The sequence below is a fragment of the Cervus canadensis genome, chromosome 23 (genome assembly GCF_019320065.1).
Source record: "Cervus canadensis isolate Bull #8, Minnesota chromosome 23, ASM1932006v1, whole genome shotgun sequence".
Taxonomy (NCBI): domain Eukaryota; kingdom Metazoa; phylum Chordata; class Mammalia; order Artiodactyla; family Cervidae; genus Cervus; species Cervus canadensis.
In genome coordinates, this window is record NC_057408.1 from 6,155,858 (window position 1) to 6,181,179 (window position 25,322).

The 25,322-nt window shown below is 41.9% G+C and overlaps 2 protein-coding genes across 4 annotated transcripts in view; one reads left to right on the forward strand and one right to left on the reverse strand.

Moving 5' to 3' along the window:
• Window positions 1–391: 391 nt before the first annotated feature.
• LOC122425371 (collagen alpha-1(III) chain-like) lies at window positions 392–7,367 on the reverse strand. Its single transcript, XM_043443685.1, has 3 exons — window positions 7,293–7,367; window positions 6,516–7,191; window positions 392–417 (listed from the first exon to the last, which is right to left on the reverse strand). The coding sequence occupies exons 1-3, from the start codon at window positions 7,365–7,367 to the stop codon at window positions 407–409; spliced, it is 762 nt and encodes a 253-aa protein (XP_043299620.1). The 3' UTR covers window positions 392–406.
• SMAD4 (SMAD family member 4) overlaps window positions 6,545–25,322 on the forward strand; it is a 53,029-nt gene continuing 34,251 nt past the window's right edge. Inside the window, exon 1 of one of the 3 annotated variants that reach the window (XR_006264828.1) lies at window positions 6,545–6,961. The gene's annotated coding sequence lies outside the window, so the exon portion shown is untranslated. Of the gene's footprint in view, window positions 6,962–7,099; window positions 7,273–25,322 lie in introns of those variants that run through there. The other 2 variants (XM_043443693.1, XM_043443694.1) reach the window with 2 other exon arrangements.

Here is a 25,322-nt window from a genome sequence, read left to right on the forward strand (position 1 = left end):
GGATGAAAAGGTTAAAGCTCTGGATTCTCCTCACCCTGCCGTTCAGACGTTAAGTTGGGTCTGACTCTGCTACCCTGTGGATTGCAGTATGCCAGGGTTCCCTCTTCTTCACCATCTCCCGGAGCTTGCTCAGACTCCTGTCTGTTGAGTCGGTGATGCCATCCAACCGTCTTGTTCTCTGTTGCCACCTTCTCCTCCTGCTTTCAATCTTTCCCACCATCAGCGTCTTTGGGGAAGTTCCATTTCACAGGAGGGGGAGCCATCAAAAAAGACAAAAGAGGAAGAAAGCTTTCAAGCCTGTGCCTGCCCAAGACAGGATGGATCTGGGAAATGAGACGTTTCATTCAGGGAGGTTTCAGGAAAGGTGGCAGCTTAGCTCCTCTGGGACTGTGGTCTTCAAAATTTCTTACTTACCTCCTAAAAGAAATTTGACAAATTATGTTTCTTCTTGTATTTTTAAAGGTCATATGTAAAATGTTTCATCTTAAGTTTAAATAATGGCAAAGCTTGTTATTTCTGACATGTTATAGGTATTGCCATTTAAAGATAAGATGGTTACATCATTCTTTAAATGTATCCAAGGGAACCTAAATACCATGATGCATCTAGCGTCCATTTAAAAAAAAACATGAACAAGCAATTCTTTAAGAGAAATTTAACGTAATTCTTTTTCTCCTTATCTTGTATTTCTATTCCATTTGCCCCTGAACATTTTAATGTGATATTTTAGGCTGCAAAGTCTTTTATTGATCAGCCTATTGTATTTCCTTATAAAAAATTTAAAAAAGCTTTGAGTCCCTAAGTTTAAAACATTTATCTTGATTGTATTACCAATACAATTTTGTTATTTTTGGTTCAATTTTGAATATCTAATTTATCAAAATTACATATTATGAATTTTGATCAACTATTAAAATTACGGCAGAAATGAACCCAACTTTGTAAAGCAATTATCCTCCAATTAAAAAAAAACAACTGTTAAAGTGTAAAATATTTTTGCTGGAATAAAATAGGGTTCAGAGTCAACTCTATTTCTAGTTTACACTTGTAAGGATAGAAGCATGAAACATTCTGTTCATTCATTCAACAAATATTTATTGAGCACCTCCTATATGGCAATAGGAACTCTAGGCACTTGGGATAGTCAACACTACAGACAAATCTCTGCTCTTGTGGAGCCTACATTCTAGGGGAAATGACAGACAATAAGCAGTACGCATAACACATAAGTAGACAGTACAGTCTGTTAGAAGATAAGAGCTATAAGAAGACAGCAGGGGAAGGGGGACCTGGGGTTTAGAGAGAGGGTTCAGAATAGGGGGTGCTTTTAAAAAGGTCTGGGTGGGCCTCAGGGAGAAGATGGTATTTGACTAAAGTAGGTGAGGGCGTTAGCAGTACAGATATCTGGGCAAGTGGGTGGTAAGAAGAGGGGGCAGTTAATGCAAAGGTCCTACCTTGGTGAGCTTGGCTGGTGTCTTCTGAGGTCAGGTAGGAGGTCAGTAAGGCCAGACCAGAGTCATCCAGGAGAGTAGGAACAGAAGATGAGATCAGAGAGGTAAGGATCAGAAGTGTGGCGGTGGTGTAGATCTCACAGAACCCTGTAGACTATTTTAAGGATATAGACTTTTACTCTGAATGAAATGAGGAGCCATAGAAGGGATTTAAGCAGACGTATATTTTAGGAGGATCACTCTGGCTGTTCTGCTGAGAATAGACTCTAAGGGGCAAGCGTGAAAGAAGGGAGAGCTTTGAGAATACTAACTCTAGTGTTAGGTGATGGTGGAATGGACCAGGGGACCAGTGGAGGTGGTAAGGGAGACTCTGACTCTGGACTAGACATGGGATGGATAAGAAAGAGGGAAGTCTAGCATGACTGCAGGGCTTTTGGTCTGAGCAACTTCAAGGATGGACGTGTCACCAACAGAGACAGGGAAGTTGCTGGGCTGAAGAGATCTGAAAGAGAAGATGCATAGCAGGCTGCTGGTATCATCTGGAATTCAGATGAGGAGTTGGAGATAAAGATATAAATTCGGGAGTTGTCATCCTCTATGATGATATCATATATCTTACAGAGTACTGCAAGTCAGGAGACCTGATTAGATCACCAGTGAAATATGAGTAGGTAAAGAAAACAGAAGAAATCCAAGGAATGAGCCCTGGGCCATTACGAGGTCTGGGAGAAGAGATAGAATCAACAAAAAAGAAAGAAGTCAGGGTATGAAGGATCTGATGAAGTGATGAGGAGGAAAAGCAAGAGGGCACAGCTTAGGCAATGTGAAGTTCACGGCTGACCTCAACAAGAACAGTTTTGATAAAGTGATAAGGATGAAAGCATGAATGGAGGGGGCTTACGGGGGTGTGGGTGACCCTCTCAGCTCAAGACATAAAATACACACATATGTAATCTCATCTGTGTTGATATGATTCTATTACATATGTGTACAGTCATAACATACACATTATATTTGGCATGCTTTTTATCTTTATATTAATTGTACCATGTGGTATGTGTTCTGTTGCTCTAGAGTGGGAGCAGAAGAAGAGACAGCACAGGAACTCTTAGGAGTTTTGTTGTAAAGGAAGCAGAAAAATGGGAAGGTTACTGCTAGTGGAAGTGAATCAAATAGATTTTGTAGGACTGGAGAAATAAGAGCTGTGTATAAGCTTATGGGAATCAGCCAGTAGAGAGGGAAACACTGCTCAAAGAGGAGTGGGAACAATTGGCGGAGTCATGCTGATAATCTGGATTAAACAAGACAATATTAGGGTCTCTTGCCTTTAGCAGGGGCACTAGCTTTAATTCGGAACATGGAAAATTCACCTACATAATGGAAGGGAGGGTGGAGAAGAGGTTACAGAGGCTAGTATGTGGTTTATGGGTAGATGAGACAGTGAGATGTTGTGGAAGTTTCTGTCTCATTGGTTCAACGTTCTCAGTAGAATAGGAAGCAAGGTCGTGAATCAGTGAGGATGGGAGGGAAGAGGGTACAGGTTGGAGGACAGAGAAGGTCTGACATCTAGAAGAACAGAGGAGGGAAGGAGGATTCCTGGGCAGCAAGCACTAAGGGCCCACAGGCAGTTCACGGTGATGAAATCACAGAGAAGCCGGTCAGTGACTGTGTTCTTCTTTAGCCACATTCAGAGGCACGGGGCCGACATGAAACAGATGGAGAGTGGGCTTGAATCAGGGCTGTGGTTTTGCCCAGTAAGCATGACAAGGCGGAAGAGGGGAGAGGGTTGAGAGTGTGTGCAAGAGAGTGACTGTGGGATGACTGGCCAGGAATTTAAGTTGGGTAAGGATGGGACTGGCTCAGTTGGTAAAGAATCTGCCTGCAATATGGGAGACCTGGGTTCGATCCCTGGGTTGGGAAGATCCCCTGGAGAAGGGAACGGCTACCCGCTCCAGTATTCCAGCCTGGAGAATTCCATGGACTGTATAGACCATGGGGTCGCAAAGAGTGGGTCATGACTGAGCGACTCACTTTTAAGGATAGGAGAGAGTGGTAAGTGCGTTGCAGAACTGTTGGAGTTAAGAGTACTACAAGAAAATACGGAAACAGGAGGTAGTGTTCAGAGTGAGGTGTTTGAAATTGTGATGATCAAGAAAGTTGCCAAGTTTGACGAGGCTCCTGTGATTATGCCAAGGGAATGAGAGGCAGAGTGAGGATAGGACTAGATCCTCGGAGAAGTCAAGGAACTAAGAGGTTAGGGAAGGCGGATGATCATCGGAGTATACATGTTATAGAATAACTGCCTAGGATTAGGACTGAAATGGTGTTGGAGGGCCTGATGAGAGCAAATGATGAAAAAATAAGGGGGAATGTGAGCAAGGATGAGGGACACTGGAAGACAAGATTTAAAGCTGCAGGTGAATAGGGAGGAGAGAGGATGGTCTAGAAACATTGTGCAAGTGTAAGCAGGACGCTTACCTCACCTCCAAGCCCAGTCTAGAAGGCTCATGGTTGAAAAAACAGGACCTACTACTTGAGAGGGGAGGGGGAAACAATGCCCCAGGGAAGTCAGGTTTCCCTTAAACCAGGATCTGAAAGGAATCTGAAGAAATTTGGAGGAGGTTGAGCTTGTAGGAACTGTCCCTTGCATGAGTAAACAGACAGACTCTAATGCGGCCCCATAGGATCGGGCCCCCAGGAATACAGGTGTGGTCTCCTTCCCTTGAATGGGGGTGGGACTGGTGATTTGCTTCCAACAGAGTACGACAAAGATGACAAGATGCATGTGTATAGATAACTATTAGAGATAGGAATGGAAGAAGTTTAGAGTTAGCAACATTACTCAGTTCTCTAAGTTCTTCCAAGTATACTGCCAAGAATCACATGGTGATCTGTTATCAAGTCACGTAGTTAAAGTTTCCTTCAATTTTGTTGATAGCAAAGAACTGGAAGCCACCTGACTTGTAAGATAACTTATAACCCATTTGTTCTGAGTCACTTTTCAGCAGGACACCAATTTCTGAATGTTCCTCTGAATTCTCCTAGAGGTTTTCTACATCTTGGATCTATGTGTCTGAGTAATGGGTGAGTTTTTACTTGGCTTTGTATGGTGGGAGTTGAACAGTTTTGAAAGGGGATGCTGTGTCTTCAGGTTCTTTCTTAAGCTGAGCAATTAAAAAAAAAAATCTCTGGTTGCATGCAGCATGGAGGATCTTAGTTCCCTCACCAGGAATTGAACCTGTGTCCTGGAGGCTTAACCACTGGATGGCCAGGGAAGTCCCAAGCTGAGCAATTTTAGACCATAGAACACATGCTGGTGAGGCATCTGGAAATGAACACCTTAAAACTGGTCTTGGAAAGTCTTCATAAAGCCCAGGGATCACCAGTTTGAAGATGACAGTTGTAGAGGTTGCTGGGCAGAAAAGGAAAGGGCAGGATAGGGTTAGGGCCCTGGGAGTAAAACCTAGTTGGGGGAGAAGACAGATTCTGAGCGAGAAGATTTAAGAAATGACCTTTGAATCTTCCGATAGTAATCCTGGTGGGATTAAATATATGTAAATATTTCCTGGCTGGTGAGAAAAAAATATATGTAAATAGTATGTCATCTGGTCCCATCAGTTCATGGGAAATAGATGGGGAAACAGTGGAAACAGTATCAGACTTTATTTTTTTGGGGCTCCAAAATCACTGCAGATGGTGACTGCAGCCATGAAATTAAAAGACGCTTACTCCTTGGAAGGAAAGTTATGACCAACCTAGACAGCATATTAAAAAGCAGAGACATTACTTTGCCAATAAAGGTCCGTCTAGTCAAGGCTATGGTTTTTCCAGCGGTCATGTATGGATGTGAGAGTTGGACTCTGAAGAAAGCTGAGCACTGAAGAATTGATGCTTTTGAACTGTGGTGTTGGAGAAGACTCTTTTTTTTTTTTTTTTTGGAGAAGACTCTTAAGAGTCCCTTGGACTGCAAGGAGATCCAACCAGTCCATCCTAAAGGAGATCAGTCCTGGGTGTTCATTGGACGGACTGATGCTAAAGCTGAAACTCCAATTGGCCACCTCATGCGAAGAGTTGACTCATTGGAAAAGACCCTGATGCTGGGAGGGATTGGGGGCAGGAGGAGAAGGGGACGACAGAGGATGAGATGGTTGGATGGCATCACCGACTCGATGGACATGAGTTTGAGTAAACTCCGGAAGTTGGTGATGGACAGGGAGACCTGGCGTGCTGCGATTCATGGGGTCGCAAAGAGTCGGACACGACTGAGCGACTGAACTGAACTGAACTGAAATAGTATGTGTTTTCTGAAACTTTAAAAACATCGAGTAAATGCATTCATCTTGTAAAATTTTCAAATAACCCAAGTATAAGGTCAAAAGTGGAGTTTACACCTTTCCTTCACCCAGCAGGTAACCTACGTAACAGGTGTGCCGTAGGACCCTGAAAGTCCCTTCCAAGTCTGAAGTTCTACCTAAACCTCTTCCAACAGGAACCATTCAAGAATTATTAACACCTATTCAGGCTCTCAAATCTGCGGTTCCATGATCTGTCCTGCTCAACCTAATAAGGCATCTCGTGAGTTTAAACACCTCCGGATCTAGGGACCCAGGACTGGCGGAGAGGGAAGGTGCGGTCACCCCAGTTTCTTTCCCAAATAACCCGCTACAGCTACGTTCTCCCCAAAGCAAGCTGTTAAAAAGTGTCATTTTTTTTTGCGGCCACGCAGGTCCTCAAAAAAAAAAAAAAAGAGGCCCGCCTGATCGTTGTTTATAAACTTACTAGATACCCACTAACACGCCGAGCTCTCCTGCGCTGTTTGGGTACTTTGTGGCAAAGGGACGCCCACGGAGCAGCCGCTCCCCCGACCTTTGGGGGTAGCGCACCCGGCGGGGGCCCGGGACCAGGCCGGGATTCTGAGCTCCCCGCCGCCGGCGCTGGCCCGCGGGCGCCTGCGCAGAGCGACCCTCCCGTCACTCCGGCGGGGGGTGCGGGGCGGGGGCAGCGAGAGAAAGGAAAGCAGCGCGGGGCGGGGTGGGGGAGAAAAGGGCCAAACCCTGAAATTACCCGGATGTGGTCTCCGCGCGCGCATGCTCAGTGTCCTCCCGACAAGTTGGCAGCAACAACACGGCCCTGGTCGTCGTCGCCGCCGCCACCGCCGCTGCGGTAACGGAGCGGCTCGAGTGGCGGAGCCCGCGTTCGTAGCCGTCCGCTGTCCTCCGGAGGCCCCCTTCCCGCCGTCCCCTCGGCTCCGCGGCCGCCCAGGGGGCGGGAGCGGGTGAGGGGAGCCGGGCGCCCAGTGAGAGGGGCACCCCCCTGCCCCGGCCCTGCCGCGGGGCGGCCCGGGAGCTCGGAGGCGGCCCGGCCCGCGCGGGCAGCGGCGCGGCGCGGAGGAGCGGGCGGACTGGCCCGGACGCCTCGGGGCGGGGGGCGAGGAGAGCGCCGGGGCCCGCCGGGCGGAGGGACGAGCCGCGGCGGGAGAGCGGAAGCCCCTCGCCGTCGCCCGGGCCCAGGTAACGCGCCATGTCCCCCTCCCCTTCTCCCGGGCCGGGCTCGCGCGCCCCCGCCCGCGGCTTCCCCGCCCCGGGGCGGGCTCCCGGCCGCGGCGGCGGCGGCGGGGAGCGCGCGCGGGAAGCCGGCGGGCCCGGCCCGGAGAACCGGCGCTGCCTCCTGACGGGCCGGGCCGGGCCGCGGCGCCTCGCGTTCCTCGGGCTCCGGCGTCGGTCCTGCGGCCCCGAGCTGCCTGCGGGGTCCGCGGCGGAACCGAGTGGAGCCCGCGCTGGGCGTGCTACCGCGGCCGTCGCCGCTTCTTTGTTGTTCTGAGGTAGTTCCCCCGTTCCTCACGGCGGAGCGTGTCGGCCCCGGCGGGGAGCGGGCTGCCTTCGGTCTGAATGAAAGTTGTGAATGGTCTCTCTTCATTTCTTTTCTCGAGTAGTTGTTTTCTTTTTTCTCTTTGTCCCTTATTTTCTCTTCCTGGTTGTGTCACTCCAGTTCGTGTTTCTGGCTTTGGCTTGTTGACTTTACTTTTTTGAGTACCGTGGGTGGTGGCGGTGTGCTGGAAACATTGTTAGCACCTAACTGACCAGCCCGCCTCCACCCCCCGCGCCCCGCACTCTTAATGAAAAGAGCTAACTTATTTTATTGCTCCAACTGCAAGTATTGAGCGTGAAATCGGTGTAGTGTGCGTAGGGCGGTGGCTCCATCTCAAGCCCCAAACTGCTCTTGTGATTTCTCAAGCTGAATTTGAGATTTTCGAAGAAGTGGGTGTGTTTCGTTAACTTGAAAGATTTTTCTTTGGGGGGGAGGGCAATATAGAGAGGTTAAAAAAAAAAAAAAACTACTGAAAATTGATGATTATTAATATTTCCCCCTTGAAAACCATAGTAAAATTTTTGAAAATAAGTATATTTGCCTGTTTCCAAATAGTTTATTTTGAATTTAGTTTCTTGATGCCTTTAGTGTTTGGGCTGTAGTTAAATGTGAAACTGCCAGTTTATTTAGGAATGATGAATATAATGGGGAGTCATTTTAATTAGTCTGAATTGACTTTCTAAAAGCTGTCTTGGCAGATTTTAACAGTCTTTGACTTTTGCAAGACTTAGCATCCTTTCAGTCTCAGGGTGTTTAAAAAGTAGGTTCATTGGAGAAGGAAATGGCAGCCCACTCCAGTATTCTTGCCTGGAGAATCCCTGGGCAGAGGAGCCTTGTGGGCTACAGTCCATAGGGTCACAGAAGACAACCGAGCGGTTGAGCATGCACACAGTAAACTATTAATACAAAGCACTAGAGTTGCATGGGGAATTGTTAGCCAGGGTGAACTAATTTTCTTATGCCTTAGGTTCCTATGGAGACCTCTCAGAGTTGTCCTGAACAATTTGTATTTTAACATAAGGAATATCACAAGGAAAAGTGAAGTAAAAATAAATTTATACAGGCAAAAAAAAAAAAAAAAGTAGGTTCAGTACTTTTTTTTCTGGTAGAAACTATTTAGTCCTAATAGAAAATACAGAAATAAATACGTTTACAAACTTTACTAGATTTAGTCCATTGCATTTCAGTAATTTTTATTGCAGTTTTCATACGTTGTCTTTGCTATATTGTACTTAGGCCAAATTTATTTCAGCTTGGCGAGTGCTAGTGTGCAGGTTTTCTTTTTCTGCTAAAGGATTTATTTTCTCTTTTGGAAAGCTCTGATATGATTAGTATTTGACATTTCAAGTTGTAAATGATTGCTATCATTATCATCTTAAAGTATGATTTTTTAAAAATTAATGTTTCTTCCTTAATGTTACGGTTTTACTTTCTTAAATGGGTTTATTACAGTACAAATATAATACAGGTAGGCCAGGCCTTTAAAATTTGGAGTCCATTTAGGTCTAAGGGTGGTGATGAATTATGTAGGTTTAAGTTGTTGGAATTAAAAATAAAACCTTTTCTAGAGAAAATTGATATAACATTTTGTGAGTCTGTTAATAGAAGTGGCTTTTTCTTTGCTTTCCAGGTTTTTGGGGGAACTTACTTTAAAGAGGTATTGCATCTTAATTTTTTAATTAATATTTATGTAGAAACTTAATTATGTAGAAACTTCTTTGTTTAGTTACGTTCCTTAGTTGTATATCTTAAGCTTAGAAAAAACAGCAATTCGGTTTCAGATTTCATGAAAACCTGTGCTGAGAAAGTCACTGTGAAGTTTTTTGAAACAAGTTTTATATGCATCATTGACCTTTTTCGATGGCTTTGCTGTTCGAAGCAATTCTGCTTATACTGGGAAGCAGCAAGTCTTATTTGCTTATAAAAACCTGTGCTTCACTTTCTTAAGCCACATTTTAGTTGAGCTGTTTCACCACTTGTGTGTGAGTTTATTTTTCTGCATTCCCCTTCAGATCCTCCCCTCCACCCCCCACCCCCCAAGTGTTAAACTAATTTATGCTGTCCAGTCACACTCCAGCTCTCTGGCTTGGAAGTTGTTTTTTTCTGATTGAGCTGGTGTTATAGTAACATCATTAGACACTATTCTAATTGAGTTGTGAATTGCTGAGGCCTCTACTAGGGCAGTTAACCCTACAGGATCTGCCTCATTATATGTGAAATGCATATTTAGTCTCATCTAAAATTTTGTCCATTTTGGTGAGAACATATATTAGTTTTCTTATGTGTAAACTTAGTTCTGTTGTGTGCCCCTATAGCTTATGCTTTCTTTTTTCCTCCCAGTTTTTTTCATTCAGTGAACATGTTAGTCATTTCAGTGTTCTTTGTATGTGTTTGGATTTCGTTTATTTTTGTATCCTACAGGATTGTGTACTTAGGCAGAAATTTTTGTTTTGCTTCAGTGATGATTAAAAGTGACTATTATGTGTAAAACTAATCTGATGGAAATGGTTTCGATTGATTTCATTGTTTTCTACACCAAAATTAAAGGAGTTAGATAAACCTAGCCCAGAATTTAATACCATTTTGTTAAATTATTAAATTTTGGATTTTTTGTTCCACAGTTGATGAAGATTTAACTGTTTTAAAAAGAGAAATTTTTAAAAAATCAAAAAAGAAAAGAGAAATTCAAGCAGTTGACAAATATGTCTAGATATTATTTATTTGAGCAACTTTCAGTACTGTTAGCATAGATAATATGCCAAAACATATGCTTAGTAATGAGTCATATTTAGAATTTTTGGATTTTTTCCCCCTCATCCTAAAATGTGTAATTTTGGTGATAGGAAATGTGGCTAAATTCCAGCTTCTCAGGAACAAAGTATTTTAGATTGTGTCACCTTGACACTATTACGTGGTGTACTTGGCATCCAGGAAAATTTGTTTTAACCGTGAGAGTGGATAAAAACTAGGGTAGCACTTACCTATGTAGAACTGAGATGGTAGATCATCAGAATCTTATAATTCAAGTTTTGATTATTTACTACTGCGAATTATATCATAGGTCAGATAGCTACTACATACTGTAAAGAGTCTGTTTTTACATGTTAATTTAAAGTTGGTGATAATTCTAAATACCTTTAAATTTAAAGTCTATACTTCATTATTTACATTTTAAATGAGAATTGTTTGCATTTTGGAAAACTTGTTACTGTGCGAGGTTCATCTTTTTGTTGTTGTTGTTGTTTTACTCTCAAGGTTTAAGGCAGTGATTCTCAACCTTGGTTGTGTTTTGAAATCTCTTGGGGAGTTTTGCAAAATACTCATGGCTGGATCGCACTTCCAGAAATTGTGACTCAGTTGGCTTGGGGTGCAGCCAGATCAGAGTTCCAAAAATGATTGAGCTATTAGGGTCCTCTGGCTTCTTTTTAAAAAATTTTTAACTGTTTCACTGTGTCAGCTTTACATTCTTTAATACAGTGACATACACATTCACATAGTTCCTTGAAGGTATTGCCATATTTCTTTTGCTTCCAAGTCTGTCCCTCTGTCTGTCTGCTGTTTGAACCTTTCTTCATTTTTCAATTCATTTGAGTTGTCTGGTAGCAAGTTTTAGGAAGCTGTATTTCCCCTGCTGAGAAGTTGGTTTATCATTGCTATCCTAAATAGGAAGTTGATATTTTAACATATTCTAAAATGCTTACTTGGGCTCCTTTTGAAGACTGATGACTTGGGTTAGGTGCTGAACTTTGCATCTAAACTCCCAGTGGGAATTTGGTCTTCATAGGGGGGTTGATCTGCTTGGAAACCATCGCATTTTGTAGGCAACAATTAACTGGTCGCTTCATTGGTTCCTGAGAAGCGCAGGAGGGGTGCAGGCTTTCTCTGTCTGGTTGTAGTGCAAAGGCTTCTTGTGGCGGGGGCTCCTCTTGTGGCTGAGCTCAGGCTTTAGGCGTGGGCTTCGGTAGCAGTGGTACATGGGCTTAGTTGCCCTGCAGCATGTGGGATCTTCCTGGATCAGGGATCACACAAGTGTTCCCTGCAATGCAAGGCCGATTCTTACTTAACCACTGGACCATCAGGAAAGCCCCATTAGCAGTTCTTCAGAGATCTTCCAGGAGAGCATGATCAGTTCTCCATTTACATTACCTGAAGTAGTTCACAAGTGCTGGTTTACCAGTAGTTGCATCTGGACGAGCTATTAAAAAAAAAATTAAACAGAATATTCTTTGTCTCTTCTGCACATCCCGTCCCCCAAACACGGATTCAGGATGAGAATGGAGTGGAGGAGGCATTGGAATCTATATCTATATCTCTCTCTCTCTCTCTCTCTATATATATATATTTTAAAAGAACCTCTTGATTTTAAAGCCTTTGGATGTGTTAGTATGCTTATCTTTATTGCTTCATTTGTTTTGATGCAGTTATTTTGCAGTCATTGATGCACTGGAGTAATTTACTTAAAATTCATCAAACCCCAGTCTGGGTGTTTAGAATGCAAATCTTCTTTATGATTTTTTTTTTTTTAAAAAGGACTTCTACTGAATATTTGTCTTTGTTATGAGTAAGGTATAATTTTTTTAATGTTAATGTAGATGAATGTGTGTAATTCAGATCTTTTACATTTTGCAAAATATATTTCTGAATGTAAGGTTATTTATCTGTGGTGTTCACTAGTGAATTCTGGAGCATTTCATATCAGTAGTGGCCAGTCATTGTAATAATTGAATCATCTGATGAGAGGACAACTGAAAGTAGTGCTTAATGTGGTGAGATAAACAGGAATTACTGTTTAAAGTAACACTAGGTGCATCTGGGTCATACAGGTCTACCAAAACTAGCTGAAGGAAGAATTTTATGTGTACAGATGTTGAAATTAGGCAGCTGGCTAATAATAAGAAAAATGGCACAATTTCTATGTAATTAGTCTTTTTAATAGTTTCATGTATCCGTGACATTGCAGTTTGTTCCACTGTCTTTCTGGTAATTTGTAAAGTGAAGCATGTAGACTAGTACAGGCTACATCAGTGCTTTGTGAAATTGATAGCACCTCAGACTCTGGGTGCTTTTAAAGTTAGGGCCCCACTTAGTATAGATTTAGTAGGGCTGGTGTGACCTGCGGGGGAATTCTAGTATAGCCCCTGTTTGAAAGAATAAACTTGATGACTTGATAGTCTTCTTCAATTATGAGGTTTTATGAAATGTATTTTTCAGTTTCCAGTTATTAAAATCCACCCTACTTTACAATCTTTTTTTTTTTTTTTTTAACAATCTTTTAAAGCAGTGTTTTCCAAAGTGTGGTTGACAGACTCCCGGGGATCCCCATGTTCCTTCTAGGGGTTCCTGAAGCCAAAATCATTCTTTTAATGAAAGACGTTAGTGCACTGTTGCTGTGCTGGCATTTGCACTGATGAGGGGGCAGCGGGGATCAAACTGCTGGCATCTTAGTTTGAATCAAGGCAGTGGTACCAAACGCACATTAAGCGTTTGGGGAAGAAGCCGATTTCACTTAAAAATGTCCTTGGTGAGATGTTCTTCTTCTCAAAATCTCTACCCTGGAGTGTATGTCCAGTGAGATGTTCTCCTTCTCAAAATCTCTACCCTGGAGTGCATGTCTTTTCGGTGTGATTAAATAAATGTGTGGAGACTTCCCTGGTGGTCTAGCGGTTAAAAATCTGCCTTGTAGTGCAGGGGACACAGGTTCGATTCCCTGGACAGGAAACTAAGATCCGATGTGCTGTGTGCTGCGCGCAGAGCAAGTAAGGCCCACCTGCTGCCACGGCTGGGCCCACGCGCCACAGCGAGTCTGTTTACCGCAGCAGACCCTGCATGCCAGAACCAAGACCCAACACAGCCAGATCAATATTAGATAAGTTAATAAATAAATTGGGCTTCCCTGGTGGGTCAGTGGTGAAGAATCCGCCTTCCAATGCAGGAGACTATATAGAGTTCGATCCCTGGGAGGAAGTGGCAACTCACTCCAGTATTCCTGTCAGAGAAATCCCACGGACAGAGGAGCCTGGTGGGGCTACAGTCCATGGGGTTGCAAACAGTTGGACATAACTTAGCCACTAAACAACAACAATAAATAAATATTTAAAAAATCGAGTTGTACATAACGTTCTTCTGCACATCGACGTACAAAGTTCATCTCTAGGAAAAGCACTCGCTGCTTTTTAAATGGAACACTACTTTTATTTTTACTTAAAAGAATAATAAACTGTCATTACTTAGACTTGGATATTTGGCAGGCATTTTCCTTGAAAGTGAGTGAAATGAGCCTGCCATTCAAGGATAATAACTGGTTGCTACCAGTGATAAGAATCTAGTCTTTCAAGTGAAAATTAGATTTCTGGAAAACGTGTACCTGTCACCATGGGCTTGCCAGCTTCCTGTACTTAAAAGATTTTTCTGATGAGATTGGTGATGATATTTAGGAATGTGATTTTTTAAAAATGTATTCTATAAGAAATGTGTCAACCCTGGGAAGGTCTATATAACTCATTGAACCAGTATTTTTCTAGATGACCAGTGCATGATGTTACAAATCATGTGTGGGTAGGAGAGCCATTCAGAGTGTAATATGGACCAGTGGATTTTTATGAGCCAAGAAGTTCATTGATACAGTTTCAGATTCCACTTTGCAACTAACTTTCAGGAATTGCCATTTGTTGCATTTTGCATTGAATAAAAGATGAACAGCCATCATTGTATAGAAGGGCTGTTAAAATATTCCTGCCTTTTCCAGTTACTTATCTGTGTGAGGTGCATTGTCTTCATAAACATTAACCATAACAATGGATTGAATGCAGCAGCACTTATGAGAATCCAGCTGTCTTCTCTTAAGCTAGATATTAAAGAAATTTGCAAAACCAAAAATGATGTCATTCTGAATATTGACTTTTTTGTTTTAGAAAATACTTATTTTTCATAAAATTTATATTAATGTGTAATGGATTTATTAAGTTATTTGGATAGAGTAAACATTTTTAATTTGTGATATGGTAAATATTAATAGATGTAACTCACGTAAACAAAGGTTGTTTGGAATTCTCAATAATTAAGCATGTGAGTAAGTGGACTGGATGGAGACCAGTTTGGCAGCTGCTATTTTAAAATAACTCATTATCTGTGTTACTGACAAAATTATTGGTTATTATTGTTGATATATGTGGTTTGTATTATATTACTCTTATTTCTGAGAATGTTATTAACTTGGTTTTAAAGAAAATTGAAACATAGAGTTGATTTACAATGTCGTGTTAGTTTCAAGTGTACAGTGCAGTGATTCATATATATATGTTTTTTCAGGTCTTTTTCCCTTATAAATTATCATAACATATTGAGTATAGTTCTCTGTGCTATACAGTAGGTCCTCAATTAACTCAATTTTTGTTCAGTTAATTTGGGAAATATGTTGCAGTCAGGTGAAAAAGGGAATTCATTGGTTTGGCCTGGAATCAGAGCTGGGCTCAGAGTGCTGGATCTGGGGTCACAAGGAGCCAGTGTCATCAGGATTCTGTCTTCTGGCAGTGCTTCCCTTTCTGTTAGTTTAAGTCTCAGGCAGGGTCCCAGGTGGTGCTGATGGTAAGGAATCCACCAGCCAATGCAGGAGATGTAAGAAACGTGGGTTTGATCCCTGGATCGAGAAGATCCCCTGGAGTAGGAAATGGAAACCCGCCCCAGTACTCTTGTCTGGAGAATCCCAAGGACAGAGGAGCCTGGTGGGCTACAGTCCGTGTGGTTGCAGAGTCAGACATGACTGCAGTGACTTAACAGGCAGGCAGGCTCCAGACTGACTACTCCCAGCTTCATGTTCAGGTCCAGCAAAGAAAGGCCTTTTTTTCTTTTTTCTGTCTGTAGTTCCAGCAGAAGTCCGAGAGCTGTCGTTAGTCTGACTTGGGTCCTTTCCCGTTTTTGAAACAGCTGATGTGCCATGGAGGTGACTGGTTAGGCAGAGTCTTAACCTACCTGCCCGCGTATGTTCTCCTTGGGAAATCAGAGTCCTGAGTACTGTTACAGAAAGGAAAATGTATGCTGGCAGACAAAAAACATGTCAACTAGAGGACTTTATTGATTCTTCTTTTAGCAACCCTAATATATTCATTCAGAAAAATTAATTTTACAATAAGATTATTCATTAATTATTAAATTATGTATGAAATTGATACACCAGTATGACATTTAAATCTAAGCCCAGAGGGTGAACAGCAAACATTTTTAAATTTGTCCCTTGTAGTCCATCTTAAAAGTTATCACAAAAAATGTCTTTTTGTTTCTTTGTATTATTCTTATCTTAAATCTTTATAATCATTGAAAAGTGTTAGTCACTCAGTTGTGTCCAACTCTTTGTGACCCATGGACTGTAGCCTGCCAGGTTCCTCTGTCCATGGGATTTGCCAGGCAAGAATACTGCAGTGGGTTGCCGTGCCCTTTTCCAGGGGATCTTCCCGATGCAGGGATCGAACCTAGGTCTCCTGCATTGCAGGCAGATTCTTTACCTTCTGAGCCACTTAATACTGTGCATATAATTCCTTGTACTTTTGGAGGTTTTCCTCCAGCTGCCCTCATTTTGATGAAGCTCAGTCTAGGCTGTAACTTGTGCTTCAGGTAACTTGTGTCTTCGGGTAATTGAATTAAGCTTGCACCCTCTCCCACCCCACCCCTGGTGCACGCCTGTGCTTGAAAGTGAAAGTGAAATCGCTCAGTCGTGTCTGACTCTTTGCGACCCCATGGCCTGTAGCGTACAATGCTCCTCCGTCCATGGGATTTTCCAGGTAAGAGTACTGGAGTGGGTTGCCGTTTCTTAGAATTCTTTCTAATGATACTTCACCAGGCCAGGCTGTTTTTTTTTCTTGTTAAACTTAAGCAGTTTCTCAAATATTCCCATACTTAATCCTTGACTAAGGTATGTATAATTTCTAGAAAATATGCCTCTGTGTTGGTTTTACAAATGTAATCATCCAAAAGTAAACAGATATCTGAGAAATTAAAAAAATAGCAGCATTCATTAACTAAAGTTCATGAATCTCCATGAGAGCCTCTCCGGGCAGCACTCAGCCTATTTAATTTTACTGAGTATTTTAATTATTGTGGCTTTATACTTCATGGAGTTGCTTTTAGATCTATGGTCAACTTCAGGTGGCACCTTATGTTTAATAGCAAGGCTAGGGACAAAACACAACATAGGTAGATATAAGAACAAACCTCTGTCCCATTTGCTGACTTCCTGCTTCCCATTAATTACCCCATTGCAGTGGGATTGTTGTTCTGTTACAGTGACTTTATCTAATATCTCTGTGTTAGAGACTTTCACATTGGCTTAACATCTTTAAATGACTGTAAATACGGCGTATTTAAAGCTGAATTTGTTACTTAACCACTTTTAAATCTTTTATTCATTCTTCATCTTTCAGTAAACCTGTCTGGGAAATGGGCCATCTTTTGACTGCTCTTTCTTTTCACTCCTTGTACGCAGTTGACTGAAAAATTGTCATCTGTTCTGCCTAGAAGTGTCCTGTTGGTTTCCATTGCCCATGCCCCTAGTCTGGGCCCATTCATTCTCCTGATCACTGTCTCCTGACTGGTTTTCTTTTCCTCTTTGCAAAGCTATCTTCTTGCAGTCACTAAGGTTTTCTTTCTAATGCAGATCCAGTGCTGTTTCTCCTCCCCACACCCTTCCTACCATAAACCTGCTCCTGTCCCTCTGCTTTTTTCTGTGATTTTCCTTCAGCCTGGCAAATTCTTATTCACGTGTGGTAGTACTACTTCATCAATATTCTCATGGCTCTTCTGGTGCCTAGTAATATTGTACTTCTCTCTATCTCCCTTCCTGACCTTGAAATTAGCTTTGGTCCTGGGTTTCTCAGCTTTGGCACTATTGACATTTTGGGCATGGTAAAGTTTTGTTATGGGGGGCTGTACTGTGCATTGCACAATGGTTAGCAGTAGCCCTGGTCTTGACCCACTAGATACCCTGTAGTACTGTGCCCTCCACCATTGCCACTGCCTCCCCCTCTACCCCATTCCAGTTGTAGCAATCAAAAATGTCTCTAGACATTTCCAAATGTCCCTGGAAAGACAGAGTTGCTCTGGTTGAGAACCACTGGCACGGCCATATGACTGCCTATCAAGTGTGAGCAGAAGCGATAGTCAGCCTTTAAAAGCCAGAGTATGAGTTGTCCTATCTTTCCCCCTGCTTATTTAACTTATATACAGAGTACATCATGAGAAATGCTGGGCTGGATGAAGCACAAGCTGGAATCAAGATTGTTGGGAGAAATATCAATAACCTCAGGTATGCAGTTGACACCACCCTTATTTATGGCAGAAAGTGAAGAAGAACTTAAGAGCCTCTTGATGAAGAAGGAGAGTGAAAAAGTTGGCTTAAAGCTCAACATTCAGAAAACTAAGATCATGCCATCCAGTCCCATCACTTCATGGGAAATAGATGGGGAGACAGTGGAAACAGTGACTGATTTTATCTTTTGGGCTCCAAAAATCACTGCAGATGGTGACTGCAGCCATGAAATTAAAAGATGCTTACTCCTTGGAAGGAAAGTTATGACCAACCTAGACAGCATATTAAAAAGCAGAGACATTATTTGCCAACAAAGGTCTGTCTAGTCAAGGCTATGGTTTTTCCAGTAGTTATGTATGGATGTGAGAGTTGGACTATAAAGAAAGCTGAGCGCCGAAGAATTGATGCTTTTGAACTGTGGTGTTGGAGAAGAGTCTTGAGAGTCCCTTGGACTGCAAGGAGATCCAACCAGTCCATCCTAAAGGAAATCAGTCCTGAATGTTCATTGAAGGACTGATGCTGAAGCTGAAACTCCAATACTTTGGCCACCGGGTGTGAAGAACCGACTCATTTGAAAAGGTCCTGATGCTGGGAGGGACTGGGGGCAGGAGGAGAAGGGGACGACAGAGGATGAGATGGTTGGATGGCATCACCGACTCAATGGATGTGAATTTGGGTAAACTCCGGAAGTTGGTGATGGACAGGGAGGCCTGGTGTGCTGCAGTCCATGGGGTTGCAAAGAGTCGGACACAACTGAACTGAACTGATCTTTGCCCGTCATTTAAGGACATATGTAGCAATGGAGCTTTCTTAGCCTAATCTGTGAGAGATGACAATGAGCAGTGATGAACATTGCCATTCTGGGTGTATATTTGTGATTGATGTTTAGTTTATGCAGAAAATAAAGCTTTGTTTTAAGCTGCTGATTCTGGGGAGTTGGTTGTCACTGTGACATAGACTAGCCTAGCCTGACTGATATATCATGCTAAGGCTTAGCTTACCTGTGGATTTTCCATGCTTTCCTGTTTCCAGATCACTTTAATTCCTACCTCTTTTAGGCATCTGTTACTTAGCGTAATGATGTGTTTGGACTGTCTTGGTCAGTGGTTCTCAGTGGAGTAAGTACTCAAACTCCCAACAATTTGGCCACCCGATGCAAAGAGCTGACTCATTTTTAAAGACCCTGATGTTGAGAAAGATTGAGGGCAGGAGGAGAAGGGGGCGACAGAGGATGACATGGTTGGATGGCATCACCGACTCAATGGACATGAGTTTGAGCAAACTCCGGGAGATGGTGAAGGATAGGGGAGCCTGGCGTGCTGCAGTCCATGCGGTCACAAAGAGCTGGACATGACTGCAAGACTGAACAACTGCTCTTTAAGAGATGGTTGTGGAAGTTAGTGGGAGGAACTTTGGTGCATGGGGAGTGAGCATGACATCCTGCATGCGGGAGACTGTTAAGAACATTTTGCTTTCCACAGTGCTTTCAAATGCCCAGAATATTCATGTAGAAGGAAAACATAATTAGCCTAGACCCTAGCTCCATCTTAATATATATTCAGTTTTGGGGAGTTAAGCTTCTCTGTTTTTGTTTATTTTTTATTGGAATATAGTTGATTTACACTGTCATGTTTCTGCTATCGAGCAAAGTGAATCAGTTATACGTATATCCACTCTCTTTTAGATTCTTTTCCCATATAGATCATTACAGAGTATTGAATAGAGTTCCCTGTGCTGAACAGTAGTGTATACATGTCAATCCTGTTAATTCAGTTTCTTAACTGAAGTTGTTTTGTTTGGAACTTTATCAGCAGTTAACATTTTGGAAAACCCATGTCCCTGACTACAGTGCCATTGTGTCAAAACAACACAGCTATCATATTTATGGTGATTTACTGTATTCATCCTAGCATCTAACCTTTTTAGTATACCTTCTGATTTTGTTGATACGCTTGAGCATTTTTATTGAACTATATACTGCATTATATATTAATCTTTTCCCCCCTTTATATTAGGGTATTGTTTATTTAAAAAATTAAAAGTAGGTTAGAACTTTGTTTCAGGATAGCTAATGAGGTGATATAAATTGTTACAAAAATGGGATTTTCTCAGTAGAGAACCCTTTTCTGACTACCTGTTAACTTGTTTTTGTATCTGTAAGTGCTTTGCTCAGAGGGGATACAGTGTTTGTTGAATGGGCCAATTTATGGTCCCCAGGTTGCTTTGATATATACACTGTTGCATTTGATTACCATAGCCAGTCTGTAAACTTGGCAAGGCAGATACTGTTTCCATTGTTACAGACTAGAGAATTGAGAGAGGTGTTAGCTTACCAGTCATGCTACTGGAGCTTTGACTAAAATCTGTGCATTTGTTTATACCACTTAAATGCTCTTGTCTACTGTCATTCCATATGACTCTTTAAAAAGTTGTAATCTAGAACTGTTTAATTTAGGAAAACACCTGTATACCCTTGCTGGTATTATTTTTTTATACTAGGAGCTTTTACATTATGTTTCAGACACTTGTGGTCATAGGAGTATTTCTACTAGTTTTCAGAGAAATGTGCAAATTAAAACATTTTCTGAGATACTGTTAGGGCCAAAAATAGCTTAAATTTTAGAGGTGGTTACATCTGATAGTGAGATTGTGATGAAATGGTTACACTCAGGTACTTTGTCCTTGTTTTCCAGTGTATCTGACTCTGCTACCCCATCACTGCATCATGCCAGTTTGCTCACTTACCTGTTGTTCACTGTATCCCTGTTTTTGCTCAAATTCATGTCAGTGATGCTATCCAACCATCTCATCCTCTGTTGTTCCCTTCGCCTCCTACCCTCAATCTTCCCAGCATCAGGGTCTTTTCAGTGAGTCTGTTCTTCACACCAGGTGGCCAGATTATTAGTGCTTCAGCTTTAGCATCTGTCCTTCCAGTGAATACCCAGAGTTGATTTCCTTTAGAATTGACTGGTTTGATCTCCTTGCAGTCCAAGGGACTCTCAGGTGTTTTCTCCAGCACCACAGTTCAAAAACATCAATTCTTGGCGCTCAGCCTTCTTTATGGCCCAGCTTTCACATCTGTACATGACTACTGGAAAAACCATAGTTTTGACTATACAGACCTTTGTTGGCAAAGTGATGTCTCTGCTTTTTAATCCTCTGTTTAGGTTTGTCATAGCTTCCCTGCCGCCCCCCCCCCCCCCCCCCCCCCCCGGGCTCCAGGAAACAAGCATCTTTTAATTGCATGGCTGCAGTCACTGTCCACAGTGATTTCAGAGCCTGAGAAAATAAAATCTGTCACTGTTTCCACTTCCCCCAATTTATTTGCTATGAAGTGATGGGCCCATGCTATGATCTTAGTTTTTTGAGTGTTGAATTCTAAGCCAGCTTTTTACTGTCCTGTTTCACTCTCATCAAGGGACTGTTTAGTTCCTCTTCCCTTCCTACCATTAGAGTGGTATCATCTGCATATCTTAGGTTATTGATATTTCTCCCGGCAATCTGGATTCCAGCTTGTGCATCATCCAGCCTAGTATTTCACATGATGTACTCTGCATGTAAGTTAAATAAGCAGGGTGACATTGTACAACCTTGATGTACTCCTTTCCCAATTTTGAACTGGTCTGTTGTTCCATGTCCAGTTCTAATTGTTGCTTCTTGACCTCCATTCAGGCTTCTCTGGAGACAGGTAAAGTGGTGTGATATTCTCACCTCTTTAAGAATTTTCCCAGTTTGTTGTGATCCCCATAGTCAAAGACTTTAGCATAGTCAATAAAGCAGAAGTAGATGTTTTTCTGGAATTCCCTTGCTCTTTCTATGATCTGACTGATGTTAGCAGTTTAATCTCTGGTTCCTCTGTCTTTTCTAAATCCAGCTTGTACATCTGTAAGTTCTTGGTTCATGTACTGCTAAAGCCTAGCTTAAAGGATTTGGAGCATTACCTTCCTAGCATGTGAAATAAGTGCAATTGTATGATAGTTAGAATGTTCTTTGGGATTGGAACGAACACCGACCTGTTCCAGTCCTGTGGCCAAGGCTGTTTTCCAAATTTGCTGACATACTGAGTTTAGCATTTTAACAGCATCATCTTTTAGGATTTGAAATAGCTCAGCTGCAATTTCATCACCTGCACTAGCTTTATTTGTAGTAATGCTTCCTAGGGCCCACTTGACTTCACACTCCAGGATGTCTGATTCTAGATGATTGACCACACCGTCGTGGTTATCTGGGTCATTAAGATCTTTTTTGTATAGTTTTCTGTGTATTCTTGCTACCTCTTCTTAATCTCTTCTGCTTCTGTTAGGTCTTTGTTGTTTCTGTCCTTTATTGTGCCCATCTTTGCATGAAATGTTCCCTTGGTATCTCCAATTTTCTTGAGATCTCTTGTCTTTCCCATTCTGTTGTTTCCCTCTATTTCTTTGCATTGTTCACTTAAGACTTTCTGATCTTTCCTTGCTATTCTCTGAAACTCTGCAATCAGTTGGGTATATCTTTCCTTTTGTCCTTTATCTTTCACCTCTCTTCTTTTCTCAACTGTTTGTAAAGCCTTCTCAGACAACCACTTTACCTTCTTTCATTTCTTTTTCTCTGGGATGGTTTTGGTCACCGCCTCCTGTACAGTGTTACAAACCTCCATCCATAGTTCTTCAGGCACTCTGTCTACTGGATCTAATCCCTTGAATCTGTTGGTCAGCCTCCACTGTAATCATAAGGGATTTGATTTAGATCATACCTGAATGGCCTAGTGGTTTTCTCTACTTTCTTCAGTTTAAGTCTGAATTCTGCAATAAGGAGCTCATGATCTGAGCCATAGTCAGCTCCAGGTCTTGTTTTTTTCTGACTGTGTAGAGCTTCTCCATCTTTGGCTGCAAAGAATATAATCAGTCTGATTTGATATTGACCTTCTGGTGATGTCCATGTGTAGAGTCTTCTCTTGTGGTGTTGGAAGAGGGTGTTCGCTATGACCAGTTTGTTTTCTTGGCAAAGCTCTGTTATCCGTTGCCCTGCTTCACTCTGTACTCCAAGGCCAAACTTACCTGTTACTCTAGGTGTCTCTTGACTTCCTACTTTTGCATTCCAGTGATGAAAAGGACATCTTTTTTTGGTGTTAGTTCTGGAAGGTCTTGTAGGTCTTGATAGAACCTTTCAACTTCAGATTCTTTGGCATAAGTGATTGAGGCATAGACTTGGGTTACTGTGATGTTGAATGGTTTGCCTTGGAAATGAATCGAGATCATTCTGTCGTTTTTGAGATCGCACACAAGTACTGCATTTTGGACTCTTGTTGACTGTGAGGGCTATTCCATTTCTTCTAAGCGATTCTTGCCCACAGTAGTAGGTATGATGGTCATCTGAATTTAATTCATCCTTAATTACAAGGTGGAACAAGTCTTTTGGATATAATATCAGAATGAATTCAGCGACATGTGTGTTTGCATTCTTCCAAATTTGTTGCAAGGTAGTGATACTGAATTAAAAAAAACTATAGTCCACTTGTAAGCATTTGCCTAGTATATGAAAGGAACAGAGCATTGTACTGGGAATTTCTAAGATGAGAAAGTACTGCTGTTTTCTAAACTTTGGCAGCAGGGTGTGAAGCAAATACATAATCAAATAACTACAATATAATGTGTTGAGTTGTAATTGGGGTGTGGTTTTGAGAGTGGTGTCAAGTAATATAACAGGACACACAGTAAACATACCAGGGAAGTAGTTCTCCAGGATTGCGATGAGAGGAGACAGTGTGTTAGGGGAAACTCTTGGAGGCATTGAGACATTTACACTGCACTTTGAAAGGTGGCTAGGAATTTACTGAGTAGATAAAATGAGACTGGATATATTAGGCAAAAGAAATAGCCTGGACATGAATCTTAAAACACAGGCAGAACTGCATTCCTTTAATAAGAAGAAGCACTTATATGTCCTATGGGCATAAAATGATTAGTAAGACAAGCATTACTCCCTGTCCCTGAGAGCTTTCAGTCTAGAAATTAAAATTGTTATGAGGTTGGCTTTCTGAGTTTTCAGACTGACGATTCTCTTGGGACAGATTTGAGTCGAAGGTGTGTTTGGTTTGGCTTTCACAGCAGTTTCTCTTTCTCCCTCTTCCTCCCTTTCCCTGTAAGTAAGTTGCCAATACTTATTTTGACATACAAATAGGCTTTGAAAATGTGGCAACTCAAATGTTAGTTCTGCTGGGAGTATCGGTTGCTCACTTTAGATGGACGTGCACTTGCTTGCCTTAGGACTTTTCTTTACACCTGCCACATTTTCATTCATTTATGTAATTTGCCTGACTCCTGTATGCCTTTGTGTTGTGAGTCCTCGATGGGCGGTTTACTGCTGTTCCTGCCCTACTAAATTTTCTTGGACAAATTTTAATAGGAGAAAATGCAGAGAAATGCATAATGTGTTGTAGGAAAATCTCTTTAAAACAATTAAGCATTTTGGTATTCAGAAAGTATCTGCTTTTTACTCAGCATTACGTGCTAGACACCTTTATATAGATTTTTCCACTTTGAGCTCTGTATATTCTCCTTTTCATCCAGGTTCAGAGAGAGAGAGTTTAAGTAACTTAATTTGTCCCACTGTTTAGTGTTAGACTTGGGATTCTAATCCATATCTCTTAACTCCAGAACCCACCAGGTAGGTTCTCTCTGGCTATCTGAAAAGTACACCTTCAGCATGTATTTTTTAAATGTGAGCAAAGTGGCTCAATATTCAAAGATACATGAAAAATGTGTTTCTCTCTGCCTGGGGCAGGTGTTTATATAAAATAGATAACAATAGAAGGGAGCACGTGTTAAATATCAAGTAATATAAATGTAAGGGAAGCCCAGAACTACATCAGTGTCTGATAGAATAGGAGTTGGTAGAAATGACTAGGGTAAAGAACCATGTAACTTTATGAGAGAATGTAGGGGAGGTCAGAGACAGGTAGGTCAGATATGATTTACCAGGCTTTCCAGAGCTGGGTAATTGAGTGGTGGTCAAGCTGTACATGGAGAAGGAAATGGCAGCCCGCTCCAGTATTCTTGCCTGGAAAGTTGCACGGACAGAGGAACCTGGCGGGCTGCAGTCCAGGGGATGGCCACAACCGAGCTCATCAGCACGCTGTGCCAGTGAAGGTTGTCAGGAGAGGAGTTGGTCTTGGCAGACTGATGAGTTAGTTATTAATTTGGTAGTGGAGAATGAGTTTTTAAAATTCAAGTAAATAGCCAAAGAAAATAAAAGTAAAATAAGCGTAGGACGCAGCAATATCAGCAAATGCGTGCAGAACAACCTGGCATGAGAACAGCCTCTGCTCCCGCTTCATCGCATTTGTTCTTAGGCTGGTGGCCTTTTCTTACTCCACGTGAGATTTTGAGGTTAGATAAGTTAGTTTGTGTTATAGATGTTGAATGGATTTTTAATGAATATTCTTATATTTTAATTTCTTTTGAAAGGAATTTACCTTGTTGCTTTTATGGGTAAAATCTTCTGAGGAATTCAGTAGTGTCTCTTTTTTTAATAATAACTTTATTGGTGTGTTAATTCACATACTGTAAAAGTCTCCTGTTTAAGGTGTATGATTTGATGGTTTTCCCTATAGTGACAGAGTTATGCAGCGGTCACAAGTATCAATTTTAGAACATTTTCATTACCCCCGAAGGACTGGTGGCTCAGTGGTAAAGACTCTGCCTGTAGTGTAGGAGACACTGGAGATG

What these genes read in the sequence shown, in the direction of transcription:
- LOC122425371 (XM_043443685.1), bottom strand. Translation starts at nt 7,367, where the DNA reads ATGAAGAGAGACCATTCACAACTTTCATTCAGACCGAAGGCAGCCCGC. An exon ending in CGGGGCCGACACGCTCCGCC is followed by an intron (nt 7,192 to 7,292) that starts GTGAGGAACGGG and finishes CGGACCCCGCAG; the next exon opens with GCAGCTCGGGGCCGCAGGAC.